This window comes from Crotalus tigris, unplaced genomic scaffold (assembly GCF_016545835.1).
Source record: "Crotalus tigris isolate CLP2741 ecotype Arizona unplaced genomic scaffold, ASM1654583v1 scf7180000024297.1652928, whole genome shotgun sequence".
Taxonomy (NCBI): Eukaryota; Metazoa; Chordata; class Lepidosauria; order Squamata; family Viperidae; genus Crotalus; species Crotalus tigris.
In genome coordinates, this window is record NW_024100470.1 from 1,313,124 (window position 1) to 1,332,349 (window position 19,226).

General features: G+C 37.6%; 1 protein-coding gene across 1 annotated transcript; it reads right to left on the reverse strand.

Annotated features, from left to right (window-relative positions):
- Positions 1 to 8,185: 8,185 nt before the first annotated feature.
- Positions 8,186 to 18,892, reverse strand: LOC120299474 (vomeronasal type-2 receptor 26-like). Its single transcript, XM_039324328.1, has 6 exons — positions 18,708 to 18,892; positions 18,007 to 18,292; positions 15,583 to 16,434; positions 10,174 to 10,401; positions 9,290 to 9,416; positions 8,186 to 9,087 (listed from the first exon to the last, which is right to left on the reverse strand). Exons 1-6 carry the CDS (start codon positions 18,890 to 18,892, stop codon positions 8,186 to 8,188), a joined length of 2,580 nt encoding a protein of 859 aa, XP_039180262.1.
- Positions 18,893 to 19,226: the final 334 nt, after the last annotated feature.

The following is a 19,226-nucleotide window of genomic DNA, read 5'->3' on the forward strand; positions in this document are numbered from 1 at the left end:
AAATGTATCGTCCACGTATCGAACCCAAAATTTGGGTTGGTATAAAGTCATAGCCTTATGTTCAAGCTGTTGAAGGACTACCTCAGCTATAATACTGGAGATGGGGGAGCCCATCGGGGTTCCTTTTATTTGTTCATAGATGGTACCTTGGAATGTGAAATAAGTCTGGAGACATATTTCTATCAATTTCACGAGGTCTTCCGTCTGAAGGGAATCTTGGTGATGACCTTCTCTCATAGATGTCAAACGTTCTTTCAGGACAGAGATGGCTAAGTCCTGGGGAATGGAGGTGAAGAGAGAGGTGACGTCGAACGACACCATCATCTCATCATCCTCCACCCTAAGGGTCTTAATTCTAGTTAAAAATTCTTCTGCAGATCTGACCATGGTGTTACTGCCATCTACGAGGTGGTTGATGCGGGTACTAAGCCATTTAGCTAGTCCTGAGATGCGGGTGCCTCTGAATGATACAATGGGGCGAAGGGGGGTACCTTCCTTGTGGATCTTTGGTAGACCGTAAAAACAGGCAAGGGCCATGTCACAGGGACATATCCTCCGTTTAAACCACCTTATTAGAAACGATCTCTCAGCCCTGAAGATGTTGGGGAGTTTTCCCAACGAAAGCTTGGCAACCTTTTAATATAGTAAAATACTTTAATTAAAGTATTTTAACTTTAAACTCTCCTGGTGAATGCGCTTTATTCATTCCATTTATAATTATGCCCGGGAGTCGCATTTTCACCATCATTATTGAATATATATATATTCAAGTTAGATACGAATACTGAAAGATTTGAGACATCTTGATAATTTGTAAAAGAGACATTAAGAGACTTCCATTTCCACCACCTAAAAGAAGAAAATATAGGCATTACTTAACTAACTATTAATCTAATTAACTATTAACTTATCTAATTAACTATTATGTAACTATTATTTAATTAACTTCATTTAACCCTATTAACATACAGGTAGTCAGTCCTGTACTTACTATCCCAGTTGGGATCAGAACTTCTGTAGCTAAGTGATGTGGTTATTAAGTGAATCACTCCCAAGCTTATGACCTTTCTTGCAGTGGTCATTAAGTGAATCATATGGCTATTAAGCCATTCCAATTTCCCCCATTTAATTTGTTTGTCAGAAGTCAGCTAGGAAGGTCATAAATGATGGTTGCATAACCCTAGGATGTTGCAATTGCATTGATACATGCTGGTTAGCAAGCACCCAAATTTTGATCATGTGACTGCAGGGACACTACAACAGTTGTAAGTGTGAGGACTAGTCACGTCGCCTTTTTCAATGGCATTATAACTTTAAACAGTTGTTGAACAAATGGTTGTAGGTCAACGACTACCTGTAACAGATAGCCCTGGAAAGATGTTAAACATAAAAGTACTAACACCTAAATGGAAAGGACTCTTTAGGAACAGAGATGATCTAAAGGGTTAGAAAAGCTGCCATACTGTAACTGAAATGGGAAGAAGAATAAAATGGAACATTGTACAAAGTCTTATAATCTCAGACTGTCCAATACAGGTGCCTTTATTGTGTGTTTTTTAATGCATCCATTTAAATCCTTTGTAAATGTTATCCCACATTAAATCAAGTGGGGGGAAAGGCACCCAAAAAAATGTCTAATAGGGAATGCAATTTTCTTTCAGAGCCTTCTCAATTCTCAGAACAACAGAGATGACTAAATACTAATATATTGTTCCCATGTGTTAGCTGCACTGAATTTTGAGTTTTTCAAGTCTCTAAACTTTTGGTATCTGAGGTTTCCCTGTAATCTAGATCCATAGCATTTTGGACATCTTTTTTCCAAAATTATTCCATTCTCACAACTATAATACTTTGTTGATTTATTGGAAGGGAAAAACAACTTAATAGGTCATTAATGCATAACATAGAGAAATTCTAACATTCTAACATAGATCTTCTGTTGATCAGCACAATAAGTAAATTCTGAATTCTCAGATTTGGAGTTTGAGGCTGCAGATAGGGAAAAAAATCTAAAACAATACCATTTTCCTGTCACATCCAAATTGTACAACAAATCCTTCTGATATGCCCTTATCCATGAAGATCTGGATTAATGGTATTGGACTTTCAGATAACTTGCCTAAATAAATAGCTTTATTGCAGGCAGGATAAAACCATACAGGAATTATGATTTTTACAGTGCAGTGTGCCTTACATAGATGCATACTTAACTAGTTCTTCAGAGGGAAGGATTGTTAAATCCCTAATCCCTATCACCATATTAAAACTTTTCCCATGCTCCTTTACTTCACCTTTCCCATTTTCCAAATACAAGAGGGCTTCCAAAGAATGATAGTCTCATGAAAACTGACATTTACATTCTAAATCTTGTATTACCTGTGGAATTTTAAAGATGCTCAAAATGCTTGCCATGTGGAGGCAGATATCAGGTCCCCAACTGCTGCTACATTTCCAAAGCCACACTTGTAGTTTGGGATGAATGTGCTGTGTGTGGAGAGAATCTCCACTGAGGCCAACAAAGTACTGCTTGGACTGAAATCACTGTTATAGATGTTGAACCCAAAAGTGAGATTAGGTAAAATCCAGAGATTTTCCCTAATCTGCTCTACAGCAAACACCAGGGCTAGAACATATTGGTAACTCTGAAAAAGAACCCTGTCATGAAAATTATTTTTGTCTCATTTTATTAAAGAGTGTAACAGTTTCAGAAAAGTGTATTTGGCTATGTTATAAATATATACAATTAAAATATAAAAGCATATTGATATGATTGTGGGAACTAAAAAAACATAAGCAAAGCAAAAATAGCTTTTGTTTTCTCTCTATTCCAGAAAAAAAATGCCTTTAGCTTGAAATCTCACTTTGTTTTAGTATAGATCGGGGTGTCAAACTGCTGGCCCATGGACTGTTTGCATCATGTGGAGGCCACGCCCACCCCAGCTCCGGCAATGCAAAAAAAGTTGTGATACATCGCAACACGTCATGTGACATGGCAAGTTTGACACCGGTGGTATAGATGAATTCATGTTCCCCAAAGTAACTTCAAAAGAATGATTTCTGCTTAAATTCCAGCAACTGTTTTTGTAGCTTGAAGTTAGTGAAAAAAATGACTTCTGACTATGGGATCTTTAGATTACAGTGACTATTACAGATAGCTAAGTATCTTTTGCCCAGGAAGAATGAATTATAATAGACATAGTTGTTGATCACATTTGTTCATTGATTATTCCAAGATTAGCATATTCCTTAGTCACCTGACATTTATTATTAATAAAAAGTCATACTGTGAGTTGGGCAGCCAGAAATAAATAATGATTAAGTGAATAAGAATGAATTAAGTAACTAATCAAATAAGAAAAGTAGATCTGTTAATGAAGATGAAGGCACATGCGAACGTAATTTATTCTGACAGTTTGAAGTAAATTACCTCATATTGTGTGAATGACTGATGGAGCAGAATTCATTTTACAGAATAAAAGAAAAGGTTACATCACTTCATCTTGAACTTCATCTTGAAGTTCATTTGAAAGATGACAGTCAAAGAGAATTGGACTGGAAAAAGTGTAGTTTGAACATCACCAAATACAATGTCTTGAAAGCTTGGTTGAAAACAGAATGCTACTGTCTTCTTTGTCAGTAGTGAAACTGACAGAGCATTCAGACCCAGGTTTAATTGTTGTAGTAAATAATAGATTCAACTTGACACCAGAAATCTGGAGACAATCTAGTGGGAATCATAGTTAATTTGATAATTGTAGAGAAAATAATGATATCTATTTCTTCAGCTATGGAAATTATTAACATGAAAAGAAATGTCTCCTGTCTGCTTTAGAATGGCAGAGAAGGATCTATAAAAAGTGGGGAAATATTTTTAATATATATATATCTTAGATAAAAGCATAGATAGAAAAAATTAAGAAATAGAATGTGTGATCTTTGTTAATTTGATACAGGTGAACCATGATTAGTATGAGTTCAAATAATCCGATAAATGATTTAGTGTGAATTATATTTAGTGTGAATTAAATTATAATTAAATCTACTATAGTTCATTATAGGATAAAATACAAATAGAAACGTCTTTGGAGATTCTTAGTCATCCAGGTCATGATTGTCCCAAAGGTGTTTTTTCAAAAGGCAACTGGACTTTTTTAATAATAATAATAATAATAATAATAATAATAATAATAATAATAATAATAATAATAATAATAATAATAATAATAATAATAATAAAAGTTGGAAGGGACCTTGGAGGTCATGGAGTCCAGCCCCATGGAGTCCAGCCCCCTGCTCAGGCAGGAAACCCTACACCATTTCGGACAAATGGCTGTCCAGTCTCTTCTTAAAAACTTCCAGTGTTGGAGCATTCACTGCTTCTGGAGGCAGGTTGTTCCATTGGTTAATTGTTCTAACTGTCAGGAAGTTTCCCCCTAGTTCTAGGTTGCTTCTCTCCTTGATTAGTTTCCATCCATTGCTTCTTGTCCTGCCTTCAGGCTCTTTGGAGAATAGCTTGACTCCCTCTTCTTTGTGGCAGCCCCTGAGATATTGGAACACTATTATCATGTCCCCCCTCATCCTTCTCTTCGTTAAACTAGACATACCCAATTCCAGCAACCATTCCTTATATGCTTTAGCTTCCAGTCCCCTAATCATCTTTGTTGCTTTTCTCTGTACTCTTTCTAGAGTCTCAGCATATTTTTTACATAGTGGTGACCAAAACTGGATGCAGTATTCCAAGTGTGGCCTTATCAAGGCATTGTAAAGTGGTATTAATACTTCACATGAACTTGATTCTATCCCTCTGTTAATGCAGCCCAGCATGTGTTGGCTTTTTTGGAAGCTGCAGCACACTGCTGACTTATATTTAAGTGATTGTCCACTAGGACTCTGAGATCCCTCTCACAGTTACTACTATTGAGCAAGGTACCCCCTATACTATACCTGTGCATTTGGTTTTTCTTGCCTAAATGTAGAACCCTACTTTTTCACCATTGAATTTCATTTTGTTAGATAGCGCCCAGTGTTCCAGTCTGTCCAGATCCTCCTGTATCTTAAGCCTATCTTCTGGAGTGTTGGCTATTCCTGCCAGCTTGGTGTCATCTGCAAATTTGATGAGTTCCCCATCTATCCCCTCATCCAAATCATTGATGAAGATGTTGAAGAGGACTGGGCCTAGAACAGAGCTCTGGGGAACCCCCACTATACACTTCCCTCCATGTAGATGCAGTTCCATTGAGGACCACACGCTGAGTACAGCTGGTCAGCCAATCCATCTATGAATCCATCTGGTGGTGATGCTGTCTAACCCACATTTTTCTATCTTATCAAGTAGTAGGTTGTGATCTACTTTATCAAATGCCTTACTGAAGTCCAAGTAAATTATATCCACAGCATTTCTCTGATCTACTAATTTTGTCACTTGGTCAAAGAATGAAATAAGGTTTGTCTGGCATGATCTGTTTTTGACAAACCCATGTTGGCTTTTAGTAGTGATTTTGTTTGCCTCTAGGTGTTCGCTGATTCGTTGTTTCATTATCTTTTCCAGAATCTTCCCAGGTATTGAGGTCAGGCTGATAGGTCTGTAATTTCCTGAATCCATTTTTTTTTTCTTTTTGAAGATGGGAACTACATCAGCTCTTTTTCAGTCCTCTGGTAGTTCCCCAGTGCTCCAAGATCTTTGAAAAATATAGTTCAGTGGTTCTGAGATCACATCTGCCAGTTCCTTGAGAACCTTGGGGTGTAATCCATCTGGTCCTGGTGATTTGAACTCATCTAAGCTGGACAGATGCTCACTTATCTTTTACTATCCTATCTTAACTTGTGTTTCTATTTTGTTTTTATGGCACTATTTTTGATAGGTTGGTCTGTTTTTTTCCCTTTGTGTAAAGACAGATGCAAAAAATGAATTAAATAGTTCTGCTTTTTCCCTATTGCTTGTCACCTTCTTGCCACTTTCTTTGAAGACATTTTGCTTTTCATCCAAGACACTTCTTCAGCTCTGACTGGATGATGGGGAATGGAAGGATTTATATTCCTTGCACACAGTTAGTCATTTGTATTCTTTTAGAGAGTTGTTGAGGCCACTTGCAGGTTTATCTGTGTCCTCAAGGTCACCTGAGTGGTGCAAATGGGTCTGGAGCCTTCATATAACTGCTGAAAGAATTGTTTTGTAGACTGGAGATAGATAATGTTGTATCCCTCCCACTCTATTGAGAGAGGACTGTTCAATTTTGATACAGATGGTCTCTTTTACCCCTCTTTCAAACCAACAATCCTTTCTGTTCAAAATGTGAACTTTGTTGTCTTCAAAAGAGTAGCCTTTGTCTTTTTAAATGCAGATGGACTGCTGAATCTTGTCCTGATTGGTTTGTACTCCTATGTTGTGCCATGTGTTTATGAAGTGGTTGTTTTGTTTCCCAATGTACTGATCTGTACATGGGTCGCTGCATTGTGCTGCATATACCACGTTGCTCAGTTTGTGTCTGGGTGTTTTATCCTTGGGGTGGACAAGCTTCTGCCTTAGTGTATTCTTGGGTTTAAAGTCACATTTTAAGAAAGAAAGAAATGACAGCCAAATAAAGATAAATTAATTTTGCTAATCAGTTAACCAAACTATGTAGGAAATATACCACAGTAATAAAAGGTGACTTTAATTACCCTGACATCAACTGGGAGATAAACTCTGCATCAAGTGGGAGATAACTGTAGTAATAGAGTAGTAGAGAGGGATCTTGGAGTCCTAGTGGACAATCACCTAAATATGAGCCAGCAGTGTGCTGCAGCTGCTAAAAAAGCAAACACAGTGCCAGGCTGCACTAACAGAGGGATAGAATCAAGATCATGTGAAGTGTTAATACCACTTTACAATGCCTTGGTGAGGCCACACTTGGAATATTGCATCCAGTTTTGGTCACCATGATGTAAAAAAGGAGTTGAGACTCTAGAAAGAGTACAGAGAAGAGCAACAAAGATGATTAGTGGTCTGGAGGCTAAAATGTATAAGAAACGGTTGCTGGAATTGGGTGTGTCTAGTTTAATGAAAAGAAGGACGAGGGGGGACATGATAGCAGTGTTCCAATATCTCAGGGACTGTCACAAAGAAGACGGTGTCAAGCTATTTTCCAAGGTGCCTGAAGGCAGGACAAGAAGCAGTGGATAGAAACTAATCAAGGAGAGAAGCAACCTAGAACTAAGTAGAAATTTCCTGACAGAAAAAATAATCAGTTGACCAATCTGTTTCCAGAAGCTGTGAATGCTCCAACACTGGAAGTTTTTAAGAAGAGACTGGACAACCATTTGTCTGAAATGGTATACGGTTTCCCGCCTGAGCAGGGGGTTTGGACTAGATGACCTCCAATGTCCCTTCCAACTTTATTATTATTATAAAACATGTTCCCAACCAACCTAACTGGCAACTTTCTCATCCAAAAGGTAAAGGAGGGAACTAGAGAGGCTGCTATAATGGACCTAATTCTTACTAAGAGAGAAGAAATGATAGAGAGGGTGAAAGTTTCCAGAACTTTGGGTGAAAGTGACCATGTCTTATTGGAAGATTAATGCAAACACAAGCAATAGAATAAATCATTCTTAGCCTTTAATCCACAGTAACATGTAATAAATAATAATAATAAATGTACATAATAAATTAAATATCTAGGAGAAAACTCTTCACATCCTTGAAGAAGATAAAAGGGTCCGAGCCACCCAAATAATAGAGAAGAGTTTTTTTCCCCCATAGGGCAGAGACTGAAACACAGTAGTCCTATGTAATGGGTTTATGACCGCTCACTGAAACCATCTTGTCACAGCCAACTTGCTGTGGCCAACTCACTGTGGGACAACTCATTGCAGAACAAGAATTATATTAATATTGAAGAAATAGTGGAATGGAATCATTAAAGAAAGGAGGGAGAAAATGAAAAGTGAATGATAAAAATTAAAATAAATGTTAATTAACATTAAACATTAAAAATTAAAATAAATGTTAATTATTTTAAACAATTAATTGTCCCATGGTGAGTTGGCCATGGTGAGCTGTCCCACAATGAGTTGTAACGGGTTGCTGTTGCAAGTTGTCTGCAGCAAGTTGCCCCATTCTACTGTGTAATTGCATATGCCATATACTCTCTGGCTTAAATGTATACTTGGAAAATTATCAGACACATATATAAAGAAAAATGATTTATAATTTTCTTTTCATTAACTGATATTTATTGTTCAGTTCAGGTCTCATCACAATGATAAAACACTTGGGAAAAAAGATGCACACTAATAAGCCAGCACTGGATGAAATCATGGAGAAGATCTCCACAGCCAACATATATTTCCCCCTTGTGCTTAAATAAGTTGGAACAAAGCAAAGCCAAACACTGCAAAAGATCAACATGCTGAAGGTGATGAATTTGGCTTCATTGAAACTATCCGGTAATTTCCTAGCTAGAAAAGCAGCAGAGAAGCTGATCACAGCCAGAAAGCCCATAAAACCCAAAACACAATAGAACATGATGACTGATCCATCACTGCATTCCATGATGACTTCTTTAGGCATGGAGTGCACATCAAAATCTGGATATGGTGGAAAAAATGTTATCCATACTAAGCAAATAGTGGTTTGAATAAGGGAGCAGGAAAAAAGAATAAAAGTGACCATTCTTCCACCTACCCATTTCCTCATTTTGGAACCAGGTTTGGTGGCCATAAATGCTAGAACTACAACAAAGGTTTTGGACAATACACAAGAAACTGCCATAGAGAAGATGAGCCCAAATGCTGGTTGACGAAGGACACACAGAATTTTGTTAGGTCTCCCAATAAATAGAAACACACAAAGGAAAGAGAGGAGAAGAGAAACAAGGAGAGAGTAGGTGATATTCCGGTTGTTGGCTTTGACAATGGGAGTATTTTTATGTTTAGTAAAGATTGTAAGCACCAAAGTTGTCATAAAACAAAAACAAAGAGAAAGGACAGTAAGACTGATCCCCATGGGTTCTTCATAGGATAAAAAGCTGATCTGCTTTGGAAGGCATATATTTCTTTCAGGGTTTGGATAATGATCATCTGGGCACAGAGAACAGTCATCTATGTCTGAAAAAGAACAAAAGAGAGATGTTTATTCTGGAAAAATACCAATATATATTCTGGCTTATACACAGTGTCATTGTCCACTGAAATTGTCAATTTTGATCTTCATAAATTTAACACTTTCATCAGGACATTTAAGATGGCAATTGGTGCCATTATATTAGGTACTGTATGCTTAGCCTCATTATATTTTGAGCCTCCTTACCTTTCTCCTTTGATATTTTCCCCTCTGGACATGGAAGACAATCATAGCAGCAAAATGACTCCCCTTCTTTCTTGACCTTGCTGTATCCTGCCTTACAAGGATCATTACACAAAGAAAAAGGTGGTGTCTATCAAGAAATAAAAAATAATAATCTTTTGATATAGAAATTTAAAGCATTATAAAAATTATTAAAATGCAAAGCAGCCAAGAAATATCAAACATAAATTGCTCATGCAAGTAAGTAAGGGCTCCCTTCACATAGTCAGACCCCCCAAGCCTGGGCATGAAACCAGAGTTTTAGAGTCTTACAAAAGATCAGCATGATTTGGGCCTCCAGAGAGAGAAGGTTCCAGTAGAGGGGTACTAGAGCAGAAAAGGGAGATTTTATAGATTTTAAGCATTCTTTACCTGGTGGAACCTGAAGCATACTCCTCCTGTCTGATTGAAATAATTGGGGAGAGATTATCTTTCAAATAACTTAGTTCTAAGGGCTTTAGAGATGAGACCAGCACCTTTAATTGCACATGATAGGAGACTGGCAACCAACGGAGTTCACAGAATAATGATATATACCAAATAAACTAGTCATTTACTAGAAGCTCTGTTGCATTTCTGCAGTAGTTAAAGCTTCTGAACTCTCTTCAAGGGCAACTCCATGTTGAGAATATTGGTATAATCCATACGAGAGGTCATAAGGAAAAATGTGACAAATGTTTCTATACCGAATATTTTAAATGTAAACATTCATGCAGATTTTTTTTTCTTTCCACAGAGGATGTCTATAGAGGTTAAACAAGAGGTGATGCTATGAATTTTCCATCAATAGAGAGACATTTTTATGCTGTATAAATGAAGGCAGACAAACCTAAATTCATGCATCTAACCTGAGGAAATGCTACTGGCCATGTAATGGAATCCACAGAGATATTGAAGAATTTATTAGGCAGAGCTGTGGGATCTATTCGTCCAACTTTGACTCTAATAAAGGATTGGTTTGGGAATGTGATCCAATTAATAATATCAAATCCGCCAATGAATCCTCCATTTTTGTCAAAAGAGATCTTTTCACCAACACTGTTGTTGAACGAAACACTTCTCAGAAAGGAATGAAGCTGTAAATATAATGACAGATATAAAAAGAGGGAGGGAAGGAGGAAGGGAGGATTTATACTGGATACTTCTTGTTTGCTTTTATTTTATTTTATAGTCCAATACAATTTATACTTATTTAAGCTAGATGACCATAGATTAAACACATGAGAAATACTGGGATGTATAAGACTATAAGCATTTAAAATTATCCTTATTTGTAATAAACTTTATATTTCCAATAGTCGTATTAGGATTTGATTACTTATTGGCAGTCTGCTATCATGTGCAATTAAAGGTGCTGGTGTTATCTTTAAAGCTCTTCATGGCTTAGAACTAGGTTACTTGAGAGATTATCTCTCCCCAGTTATTTCAATCTAATCCAGTCAGGCAGGAGGAGTATGTTTCAGGTGCCATCAGCCAAAGAATACTTAAAGTTGATAAGATCTCCCTTTTCTGATCTAGTACCCCTCTTCTGGAACCTTCTCTCTCTGGAGGTCAAGTTGGCCCAAATCATGCTGACCTTTTGTAAGCAGAAAATCTCTAGTGTTTTTAGGGACTCCCTGTATATGTAAATGAATAATGTGTGAATGATTCCATTGTCTTAACAAGAATTCTCCATTTCAATCTTCATAAATTTGATAATTTCATCAGGGCCTTTTCAGGTGGCAATTAATGCAAATATATATATAAAATATACTAAATTATTTGAAATGGTCAGATGAATTAATACTTTCATTAATACTTACCCATAAATTATAATCTGAAACCATATTTTTCTACAACATATCAAACTATCCCACTTATTGAGGCATTATTCAAGGGAAAACAAGAGTAGCAGTTACTAAAATATAATAATGAGAACAGAGAATGTAAAAGGAACACTGTCAGGTCCCCAAAACCTCTGTGCTTCCCTTGCATATATATTATACTTTGGTGGCCTGCCATTCTGCTGGGTGGAGGGGGAACTTGGGATAACTTTCACTTTCTACTTTTCCTCTCCTGCCTCTAGCCTTGAGAAAGGAATGTGTCTCCCTTATCAGGGAGACGGTTACAGAGAAATGAAAGCTGGACAAGACCTTGAGATGTGTGCCAACTGTGCCAGTTACCTGCACACCATATCACCTGTGGATTGGCTGAATTTCAAAAGGACATTATGACTTGGTGGGAGGAGGAATATTGCTTGCTTAAGTATACCGTTTGTGTGGGATTTTTCCCAGATCTCACCTTGATTTCCCTACTGCCACTGACCCCTAATAAAAGTATCTTTTTGAGACAATACCAGTTTCAAGAATTCTGCTTTCTTGGGTGGTTAGTTGAAGTAGATCCTTACATAAGGCGAGATATGCATAGTACTCAACCTGGAGAAGCTGCTGCCCTACCGGGGGGAAAAAAGCAAAGGAAAAGAATCCAGAGCCTGCCCCACCTGACAAAGACGGAGAACAGGAGGAAGTGAAAACAGGGCCAATGGAAGCAGTGATGGAGTATGTGAAAAAGACCCTCAATGAATTTAAGCTGCAGCTGAAAGAAAGCCATGAGTTGGAAGAAGAGTCAGAGAGGGAATCAGAGGAGGAAGAATCAGAGGTCTGAGAGATGGCAGCAGCTGGAGTCCAGGAGGAAGCAGAGTGGTGGGTCGTCCATGTCAAGGAGCCAGCGGCAGACCTCCTCAGCCAGCTGAGCTGAAACCAATTCCAATTGGAATGAAGTTTGATGGAGACCCAAAGTGATTGGGGTATTTCCTGGCACAAGGGTTCACCTACATGCAGATCTATGGGAGAACGCTGCCTATCGATGTCAAGAAAGTTCGTGTTGTCACCCTGACTCTGGAAAGTGGGGCAGCTGACTGGATGATGACCATTTACAACTGCAATGTGCCTGAATAGAAAAACTTCAGTTGTTTTGTGGCCATACTCTGCAGGCATTTCAAAGACTGGCTGGTCAATAAGAAAGCACAGGAGTGGATTAAGACAGTGAAGCAAGGAAGGAGACCAGTTGCTGAGTATACCAAAGAGTTCAGAGAGTTGGCCAGTCACCTACACTGGCCAGAGGACAACCTCCAGTTGAACGAACTGGAAAAAATCATCAAAAAGAATTTAGAGTAGTTGTTTATCAAGCCAGTTAGACCCCAGGTAGCAGCCCCTATGTTATTCCGAGAGAAGAAAGATGGCTCTCTTCATCTCTGCATGGATTATAGGAGTTTGAATGCTGTGAGCGTGAAAAACATGTATTCATTACCTTTAATAAAAAATATATTAGCATACCTATCAAAAGGGAAAAAAATCTCAAAACTGGACTTGAGAGAAGCTTATTATCACATAAGAATAAAGAAAGGAGATGAGTGGAAAACTGCTTTCAATTGCCCATTGCGGTGCTTCCAATTTAAAGTTCTTCCCTTTGGGTTATAGGGGGGGCCTGCAGTATTCATGCAACTGATCAATAAAGTCTTACTTGATCACCTGTATAAGGGGGTCCTAGTTTACCTGAACGATATCCTTATTTACACTGAGATAAATGATGAACACATTAAGCTAGTCAGAGCAGTACTGAAAAAAAACTATGTTCTGCCAAACTGTATGTCAAACGATTAAAATGTGAATTCCACAAAGATCATATTGATTATGTGGATTATCGCATATCAAATGAAGGGACATAGAGGGACCCAGAGAAAGTGAGGGCAGTCTTACCCTGGGCACCTTCCAAAACCAGGAAACAGCTTGAAAGTTTCCTAGGATTTGAAAATTCTATAGACAATTCATCTTTTGCAAAGATTGTCCTCCCAATTATGAACCTGTTAAAGACCAGAGGGGGGATAAGCCAAAGCCCAGTCAACCATTAAAATGGACAGGAGAATGTTAAGCAGTTTTTAAGAAACTTAAAAGACTTTTTTCTGTGGAGCCGGTTATGAAACACATGGACCCTTTATAATTCAGGATGATGCCATTGATGTGGCTGTGGGAGCTGTTTTGTTCCAAAGAAATAAAGATGCAACCTTGTGCTCAAACCTCAAGAAAATTGTTAGAGACTGAACAGAGGTGGGCAGCATGGGAGAAAGAGGCCTATGTATGGTGGGCTTTACTCACTTGGAGGCATTTCCTTGAAGGAAATAAAATACTATTTCAAGTATGGAAACCTTGAAGCCATAAAAACATTGAGAAAACTTTCCCCTAAACAAGCAAGATTGTTCCAACATTTCAATCACTTCAATTTTACAATTCATTACCTCCCTGGGGGGAAGAATTTTCTAGATGATGCCTTATCCAGGTTACCACAATATAACAGTAAGAAAGCGGAAGTGGCCAATCCATTTCTGCATCCTCATCAACTGGCGGCCCTTGTAACCACTTAGGGGCCAATCAAAACCAATGGAACATGTTAGGAATACTTTATTACAGGAATTTAAAGCTGCCTTAGAAACAGATGAATGGTTTCACAACTATAATAACCTGTGTGCATTAAAAGATGGATTAGAGTGGATTGGTGAGAAACTTTATGTCCCAGCAGCCTTGAGATTTAAATTAATGCAAGCAGGACACAATTCAAAAACTGTTGAACACTTTGGTTTTGTAAAAACCTTACATCTTATTAAGAGATGATTTTGGTGGTCTGCATTGAAAAAGGACATAGAAAGCTATGTGGCCAGTTGCCCCACATGTGCAGCCACCAAGAGGTGACAAGGGAAATCCCCAGGACTGCTGCAATCAGTAGCAAGTCCGTCGGCACCCTGGAGAGATTTCTATGGATTTCATTGTAGAGCTGCCTGAAAGTGCTGGAAACACTGTAATTTGGGTTGTAACAGGCTTGTAATCATGCCCCAAGATTCCAACCACAAAGACTTCAGCTGAACTCTTTGTGTAGAACATATATCAGTTTCATGGAGCTCAGCAATGTATAATTTCAGACCGAGAGGTTCAATTCACTTCTAAGTTCTAGAAGGCTTTTTTGGACTTAATGGATTCTAGTCAGGGGCTATCATCTTCTCATCATCCTCAAACGAATGGGGGGACAGAGAGGATTAACTCAGTTCTAGAACAGTACCAGACATGTTTTATTAATTACCAACAAGACAATTGGGCTGACCTGTTATGTTTGCTGAGGTTGCCTATAATAATGCTGTACACTCTAGTACTGGTTTCACTCCATTTCAAGTGGGAAATGGTCAAACTTTTGTGGCCATGCCTGAACTTCCCACAAAAGAACCTGAGATCCCCTCTTTGAAGGAGTGGATCAAACAATTGCAAAACACCTGTCCAGTGGTCAGGAAGGCCCTGGATGAAGCCACAGAGGCCTATAAAGCCCAAGTTGACAAACGGAGGGTAGAGCAGAAAATGGGTCCTTACAAACATATTCAACATGTTTTCTGTTTCATTCTAGAGTAAACAGGAGTAAGCAAGGAACCCCAGAGTAAACAACATAGCACAATGGATTTTAAGTGACATAAAAATAGAGTTTGATTAAATTTTCAAAAATTAATTTCTGAGTGTAGAATAAGCCCAGCGCTGTGAAATAATGAGCAGAATATCAATGCAGGTGGCCTTAATAGAACATTAATTAATAGCTTCATGAAGAACATCTTAATCTCAAATGCTTTGAATAATGGGTATGACAGTCCTTTGGATAATCAAAAATTTCTATCTGATTCACTGCAAACATTCCAATCAAATCATCTATAACAAAAAGTTACCAAGCCTCTGATCCTGCACATAATGAAGAAGAAGATGATCTCTTTCCATCTACTTATAGACTCATCTTTAATTTGATGGACAGAAGCATATTCCAAAGGTCATTGCAGTAGGAGCCCTGGTGGCATAGTGGTTAGAATGTGGTATTGCAGGCTAGCTCTGCCCATAGTCTACAGTTCAATCCTGATGGAATCAAGGTTGGCTCAGCCTTCCATCATTCCAAAGCTGGAAAAATGAGGATCCAGATTGTTGGGGGCAATATTCTGACATTGTAAGCCATGCAGAGAGTGCTGTAAAGCACTATGGGAAAGTATATAAATCTAAGTGCTATTGCTATTGCTAATAGTTTTGTAGAACATCTATTATAATTTTAATATGAGCATATAAATATTCCAGTTCAGTAAATCAGTTGAACATTTCACTTTTTAGAATCATATCAAGGTCCTAAAAGAATATTATTTATTACGGTTTATAGACAGATCTTGCTACTACATGTATGGTGCATTTCTCTGCTTTAGATCTTACCTGCCACAACACTTGATTGTGAAATTGTTTCTTTCCTTCTTTCACTATTGTTCTTTGTCTGGACTTGGATAAATACAGAGATTGCAAAGCATGTGCCACAGCATAGACTGCATTGTAAATGTTGTAGCTTTGGCCACTCATGAGTGTTTCAAACACAGACTTAGGAAGGGTCTCAAGCCTCTCCTGTCCAGTACATTTTTTCTCAGACTTCTCTGTTTCAGGATTGGTGAAGAAACAATTGAATGCCTGTTCCCAGAAATCTTTCCTAAAATTATCATGCTGGTTGTTGGTTGGACTTATGCTTTCAAGAAATTTTGGAAAGTCTTCAACCTCCTTTGTGTGAACTGCAAAGGATAAAGCACCTTGCAGGAAATGGATATCCCAAGATTTATGAAAGGAAATTGAAGTGTAATCTGTCTGAGCTGATGTAACCCAGATTTTTGTCTTCTTTGGTATATCCTCCACTTCTGCTAATTGCAAGTACATTCTCAGAAAAGTTATGGACCTACTTTCACCATATAAGACTATGACATTGGCTGTGCTGGTCATAAGAACATGGTATATTTGGACTCCATCATCTATGACTTCATTATAATCAATGTAAAAATCTACATAAGGAAACTCTTGTATGAAATCAAAGCAGATGCCATGTTGGGAAAATATGGGTAATACTTCTTGTACAAATTTCTCTCCATTGTCATCATTCACAGCAAGAACACCAATCCACTTCCATCTAAAATACAGCAATAGTTGGAGGAGGGCGGTATGCTGATGGGATTCATCTGGAAACATTTGTTGGAAGAAAACTGCTTGAGTCTCTTTATCCATGACTGGAGCAGAGCCATAGATCAGCTAAAGGAAGCAAAAAAAAAAACCAAAACATTTACATTGGAGAATCCAAAGAACATTTTCATTGGAGAATTCAAATAGTTGCATTTATTTGCAAACATCTATCCAGGATACAGGAATGAAAGCAATATTTTTGTGAAACAACTCTCATTAAGTTTATTGTTTTTGCAAAGAAATGTAGAAACAAAAAAAAAGCCATAACTGTACTAGAAAAGGAAAAATTAAAGCTGAATCTGAATTTGGTCCCTAGGATTGTGGAATATTTGCATATGCCAAACATACACAGAGTCTGGCCAAAGATGTTATTGGTATTGTGCCAATCCAATCAAGAAGAAATAAATGTCTATGAGTCCTAAAATTAATTTCCTTCTCTCCCTCCAATCTTTCCATAATATTCTGGAGACACTGTTGGCCTATAGAAGGAAGCATCCTTGAATGCCCAAGACACAAAAAACACCCTAGTTATTGTCTTCTTCAAAATGCCAAAGTCTCTGCTTTGTTACCAGAGAGGTATACAGATTTGCAGGATTATAAGTGAAAGGAGGTTTCCCAAAGCTTAGAGGACAAAGAGATTTTATTTTAACAAGACCCCTAAATGCAGGTTTTATAGCAATAACAATAGCACTTAGACTTATATACCTGCCCATAGTGCTTTACAGCATTCTCTGAGTAGTTTGCAATTTCATCATATTGTCCTAAACAATCTCAGAAATCCTCATTTTACCATCCTTGGAATGATGGAAGGCTTAGTCAACACTGAGCCCCATCAGGATTAATCTCCAGGCAGGTTGTATAAATATTTATAGAAGTATATACTGAGAAGGTTAGATAAATAGAAGTATTAATGTAAGAGAAAATTAATCTTATTATATATAATACAGGTAGGGAAATTTGGAGAGAGGAGTTGCTCGGACATTACCCCTGAATTGTATCTGAAGAGGGATGAGAAGGAAGAAAGGAGAGGAGAGAGAAAAGAGTAAAGGAGGAGAGAAGGAAGTAGGAAGGCTGGAGGAGAAGAGAAGTAGGGAGAAGTGGTGAAGGAAAGAGAAGAGGAGAAGAAGAGGGAAGTAGGGAAGAGAAGAAAGGGAGAAAGAAGGTAGAGAAGAAGGAATGTGGATACAGTGAAAGGGGAAATGGACGAGCAACACCAAAAGTCATGTGTATGTACAGTATTTATTTCATTTTATCAAAAGTATCTTATATATGAATGTAAAAAGAATGTATGTTAACATCTGATAAATATCATGGTATATGTATGGGGGAGAGTTTGGAAAAATAAAAAAGTATTAATTTAAAAAAAAGGGATTAATCTCCAGGCTTGCAATGATGCATTCTAATCATTATGTCACCAGGACTCCTTATTTGTGCAGGTTGATTTCTTTCTATTTCTTTCTATTATTTTGAAATATACATCCAGACCAATTCTTCTCTCTATCTACTATTTAGATAAATCTTTCAAACTTTCTTAATGGATATGTATCAAAAAGGTTCTATAGAATCTGAACCATGCTCTTTATCATAAAAGCTAGCACTCTACGCTTGTTCAGGTAGTTGGTACAACTTCATCACTCTTACCTGAGGAACTTTGTAGATGTTTAGAAGAGTTGCCCCATGGAGACATATGTCAGATCCCATAATGACAGCAGCCAGATTTTTGGGGACCCCACATTTGAAGTTAGGAATGAATTGGCCCTGGGTAAAGGGAAGCCCCATGGATGCAATGTAAGTCCAACTTGGACTAAAATTGCTATTATAAATATGAAAGCCCAGCGTGACATTGGGCAGGATCTGAGGATTTTCATTGATCTCCTTGAGAGCAAATACTAAAGTCAGTATGTGCTGGTAGTTTTGATAATATATTCTGTAACAAAAATTACATAACAGATTTAAAAGGCTCTGCATCAGAAGATGGTATGTCCAATCTTCCAGACTTATATCCCAAAGAAAGAAACTTAATTTTCCTACCAGTAATATCAAATAAATATTAATCATGGGTAATACAGTTTCCTCAGATTTTAGTTCTATGTACGTTTTCTGAAGGTACACAAATCTATATTCACTACCTAGAATGAATTAGTTACAATTTGTCATAATGGACTTTTGATCTGTTTTTATGTAGCAATTAAAATGTACATTGAAAATATATCAAGGTATCCTATGTTTGAAAAAGGTGTTTCTGGGCTTTTGTTACTATAGCTTAGAGGAAAAAAGTTTTGAGCGTCATATAATTGAACAGTTGGACTCAGAGCTGAAAAATCAATCAATTAGGAACTTACATAAGTCCATCTTGAAGCTTCTCAGAAGGATGTTGATTGAAATCAGTGGGATCAGAAAATGACATGAACACTGAAATGATGCCACCAATGCTAACTTCTTCAAGCTGATGATATGTGTAACGAATAGGAACAGGCTCATCATGGTCACATTGAACATTAGGATCCTGGCATGCTATTTGAGGCATGACTATCAACAATAATACCATCAATGCTACCATCATCCATATAAGTCTTCTTTTGGTATACAAATGTCCCTGTCCACAACATGATTCTTGAAGGTGTCCAAGTAGAACAGTGTAACATGACTTCATTGGCTGTTTTTTTCAGGCAGAGATAGACAGTAATATCTACCACTGTTTATACTCACAGAGCTCTAAGGGCTTCTAATTTTAATGTCATGGGAAACATTAACAATGCTGTCATGGTCAGGTTATCATTTTGCCTTGGAGACCCATAGGATTTGGAATGTACAAACAGGCTAATTTTATAATGATAAAGAAACAAGCATCTGTCTCAAGA